Source organism: Merops nubicus, unplaced genomic scaffold (assembly GCF_000691845.1).
Source record: "Merops nubicus isolate BGI_N331 unplaced genomic scaffold, ASM69184v1 scaffold32401, whole genome shotgun sequence".
In the NCBI taxonomy this organism is placed as follows: Eukaryota; Metazoa; Chordata; class Aves; order Coraciiformes; family Meropidae; genus Merops; species Merops nubicus.
Window position 1 is genome coordinate 5,184 of NW_008590784.1, and position 3,414 is coordinate 8,597.

At 62.4% G+C, this 3,414-nt stretch overlaps 1 protein-coding gene across 1 annotated transcript in view; it reads right to left on the bottom strand.

Moving 5' to 3' along the window:
• Positions 1 to 338: 338 nt before the first annotated feature.
• DGKK (diacylglycerol kinase, kappa) overlaps positions 339 to 3,414 on the bottom strand; it is a gene marked incomplete at its 5' end in the record, with an annotated part of 8,830 nt that continues 5,754 nt past the window's right edge. The window contains 11 exon segments of the mRNA XM_008950071.1: positions 339 to 391; positions 1,472 to 1,583; positions 1,670 to 1,816; positions 1,900 to 1,952; positions 2,033 to 2,169; positions 2,281 to 2,379; positions 2,381 to 2,433; positions 2,528 to 2,662; positions 2,821 to 2,934; positions 3,100 to 3,207; positions 3,284 to 3,380. Of these exon segments, the coding sequence (XP_008948319.1) occupies positions 339 to 391; positions 1,472 to 1,583; positions 1,670 to 1,816; positions 1,900 to 1,952; positions 2,033 to 2,169; positions 2,281 to 2,379; positions 2,381 to 2,433; positions 2,528 to 2,662; positions 2,821 to 2,934; positions 3,100 to 3,207; positions 3,284 to 3,380 (1,108 nt within the window).

Here is a 3,414-nt window from a genome sequence, read left to right on the forward strand (position 1 = left end):
AAAGGGGTCTTTTGCTTTGGCCCCAGCTTGGGCACACATCTGGCAGCCCAGGCTCCTGTAGTAACCCTGCAGGGGGCTGGACTGGGGGCCAGAGGGTGTTGCCTACAGGGCTAGACTTCCACTTTAGTGTTTCCAGCTCCACAGGCTTGGGGAGAAGCAGCAGCTCCATGGACACCAGGGGACAAACAGACAAAGCAAGGCAAGCGGTGGGGCTTCACACAGGTGGGGCACAGCAGGGACCTGGAGCCCCCTGCTCCAGCCCTGGTCCCAAGGGGCAGGACCCAGTGCATGGGCTGGGTCCTGCCCTGCTGCTGGCCTAGGGTGGGTTGCTGAGCTCCTTAATGGCCTGGAGGATTCTCTTCATGTGTCCCACTTTGGTGATCCCCAGGTCCTGCAGGAAGGAGAGAAGGGAGCTGACATACTTAAAAAGGGCCAGCCCTGGGCTCTCGCTGGCAGGGCAGCTGCAGGGTAAGGCTGCAAAGCCCAGCTCCCCATGCCCTCCCTGACAGAGCATGGTCCTTTCTGGGAGTCCCCAGTCCTCCTGCAAGCATGTCTTCATGCCTGGGTGCAGGAGGGGGCATGGTGCTGTTGATCCTGCTTTGGGCTCTGCAAGCTCAGGGGGCCAGGGCCAGGCTTCTGCCAGCCCCTGTGTGCAAGTGAAGCAAGCAGTGCAAGCTCAGCCCTGCAGGGCTGGGGCCAGGCACAGGGGCAGAACCATGAGGGAGGAGGGAGAGGAGGGATGGAGGACAGTGTGCTCCCCAGGGCTGGGGATCCCTCAGGGGCCATAAGAGGGACTTGTACCTTCAGGTCTCTCCTCTCCAGCAGGATCAACTCAGAGCCCTGGATGTCATGCCGAACAAAAATCTCTCTGTACTCCCCTAAACCGAGCGCTTCCAGCCAAGCTGCCACCTCCTCGGAGCCCCACTTGTCTGCTAGCAGGGAGGAAAACCAGAGAGGTGGCCTGGGCCCCCACAGAGGCAGCCGAACGCAGGAGAGCAGCAGCAGGCAGCCGAGGGGAGCGGAGCCAGCAGCCCGCCATCCCCCCCCGGCCCCCCCGCTCCTGCGCTCTGGCGGGGCCAGAGGCTGCAGCAGACTCAGGCTGGAGAGATTTCTCCTCTCCTTAGCTTGCTTATGAAGCATATGAGCTTCTCCCCCTTGAGAAGACCACCAGCCATGGGCTAGGGACTTACCTGAAGGGCTGAGCTGTACCATAGCCCCCTTCTCCCCCTGCAGGGGTGGAGTTACAGGGCGGGGGAGCTCCATGTATTTGTTACCAGAAAATTTAAGTTCTAAGGGGCTGTGGATGACAAAGGTGATGTCCCCAGGCAGCCAGGACATGCCCTATCCCCCTTCCAGAAGGTCCTGCCACAGCATGCCCAGGACAGGAGGCTGATGGGCTAGATCAGCATGTGGGGGTCCCTACCAGCATGGGCTGCCCTTGCCTACCTCCCTAGCATGCTGCCCGCCTTACCTGGGAGCACGCTGTTGGTCCTCTGCTTTTGCACCTTGTCCTTGTCCTTCCTGGGCTTGGGGATGTTGAGGCGAAGCTTGAAGCTGCCCTTGTTGGTGCTGCCAGTGCTTTCCTGGGAGAAGCCAGGCTGAGTGGGGTGCTACAGCCCTGCCTGGGGCCACCCAGTGGGTTGTACCCCTGCAGTCCTTGCGCACCCACCTCCTCAGCAGGGTGGGCAACAGGCCCCAGCCAGTGGATGTCCAGCAGCCTCTGCAGCTCCTGGCCCAGCACGCTCAGGGGCCCATGAAGTGCCTCCTCCTCTTGGGGCGAGTCCAGCTGAGGGGCACAGGGACTGTCCCAGTCCTGCTGCCACCCCCAGAGGTGCTGGCTGAGGGCACGGGCCCCTCTGTTGGGTAGCTCAGGGTACTCTCTGGCCCCCCACTCACCGCCTTCCCTTCCAGGAACATCCTGGTCTCAGTATACAGCTCCTTGATGCTCAAGCCTGCTGAGAAACTGGGGGTTATGGAAGGATGACTCCTTGAGTGCCAGGGCCCCAGGGCATCTGCGTGAAGGTTGCCTTACATCCGCTGACCTAGCTCACCTCCGAGGTGCCAGCAGCTTTGTTGGAGAGGGCTTCACTCAGTGCCAGGGAGCTGGTGTTGACAGCATGTGCTAGCTCCTGCTCCATGGCTTTATGAGCCTTGGCTGCCTCGTGGATCCTGCGGGAGAGAGGGGCTGGAGGGGCAGCATAGCGCCAGGAGACCCCCGTAGCTCCGGGTGACCACAGTGAAGCTCCCGTGCCCACCACGTGCCCCACGCCCCAGCCTGACCTGGCAATGAGGGTCTCTGCAACCCGTGAGACCTGCTGCAAGAGGCTGCTCTCCTCCTCGGTCAGGTACTCCATGGACTGCTGGGAGCTGAGCCGTGAGGTAGCTCTCCCCCTTCTGCTTGTCCTCCCAGGACTTGAGGGTACTTTCGAATGCCTGCAGGGGACAGAGATGCTCCCGCCTCAACTTGTCACACCTCCCCGTGCCCCAGCACGGCCCCAGGGCACGGGCTGTGCCACCCTGAGCTCACCCGATCCCGCGTCAGCATCTGGGCTCGGTTCTTGTGCTGGATCTTGATGACGCCGGGCGGCTGGATCCAGGCTTCTCCATCCACCTGCACAGGGACACCCTCATCCCCACGGATGGTGATCTTCACCACACGGCACTGTGGGGCAGAGAGCCCGGTGTTGGCATCGCAGCTGGCACTGCCTCACCGGCTTCGGCTGCTCTGCCAGGTCTCAAAACTCAGCTGAGCCACACTACTGCAGGCTCTGCTGGAGCCCCAAAAGCTTTCCAGCACCACAGAGGGTCCCGTGCCCCTACCTGCGCGATGCGATGGTGCTGGAGGTTGATGACCCGTGACACGGCCATCTGGATGCTGCCAAAGACGGCCACCACCTCCAGCTTCTTGTCATCGAAGGACGGAGCCCCGAAGTTCTGCAGGCAACCAGCACAATCACACTCATTTTGGGACCCAGCTTTTTTTCCCCCCCAACTTGTGCCCAAGGTAGGGACACCCCAGACACCGGCCCAAGGGCTCCCCAGTTCCCTGGGACTGTGAGAAAGGACATCATGCCCCACCCCTGTGCTGCTGGCACTCACATTGTCCTCCTTGGTGCCTCCCCAGAAGTTGATGCCTCCAGCATAGCTGGGGATGTTGAGCACAGCGATGCCCTGCAGGCTGGGCAGGGAGATGGGCACCCCGTCGCACTGCAAGAGAGGGCTGAGCCTGGGGGGGCCGCCGCGCCACCGCTCCACTCCCAGTGTCTGCTCCCCCAGCCCCCACCTCCAGCTGCACGCGCTGCTCCAGGTTCTTGTAGGTGCGCTGCAGGAGCTCCTTCGTGCCCAGCACCCCGTACCACATCATGTTCTTGGTGCGGCTGCTGCAGGGCGAGGCGAGGCAGCTGAGAGGGGGTG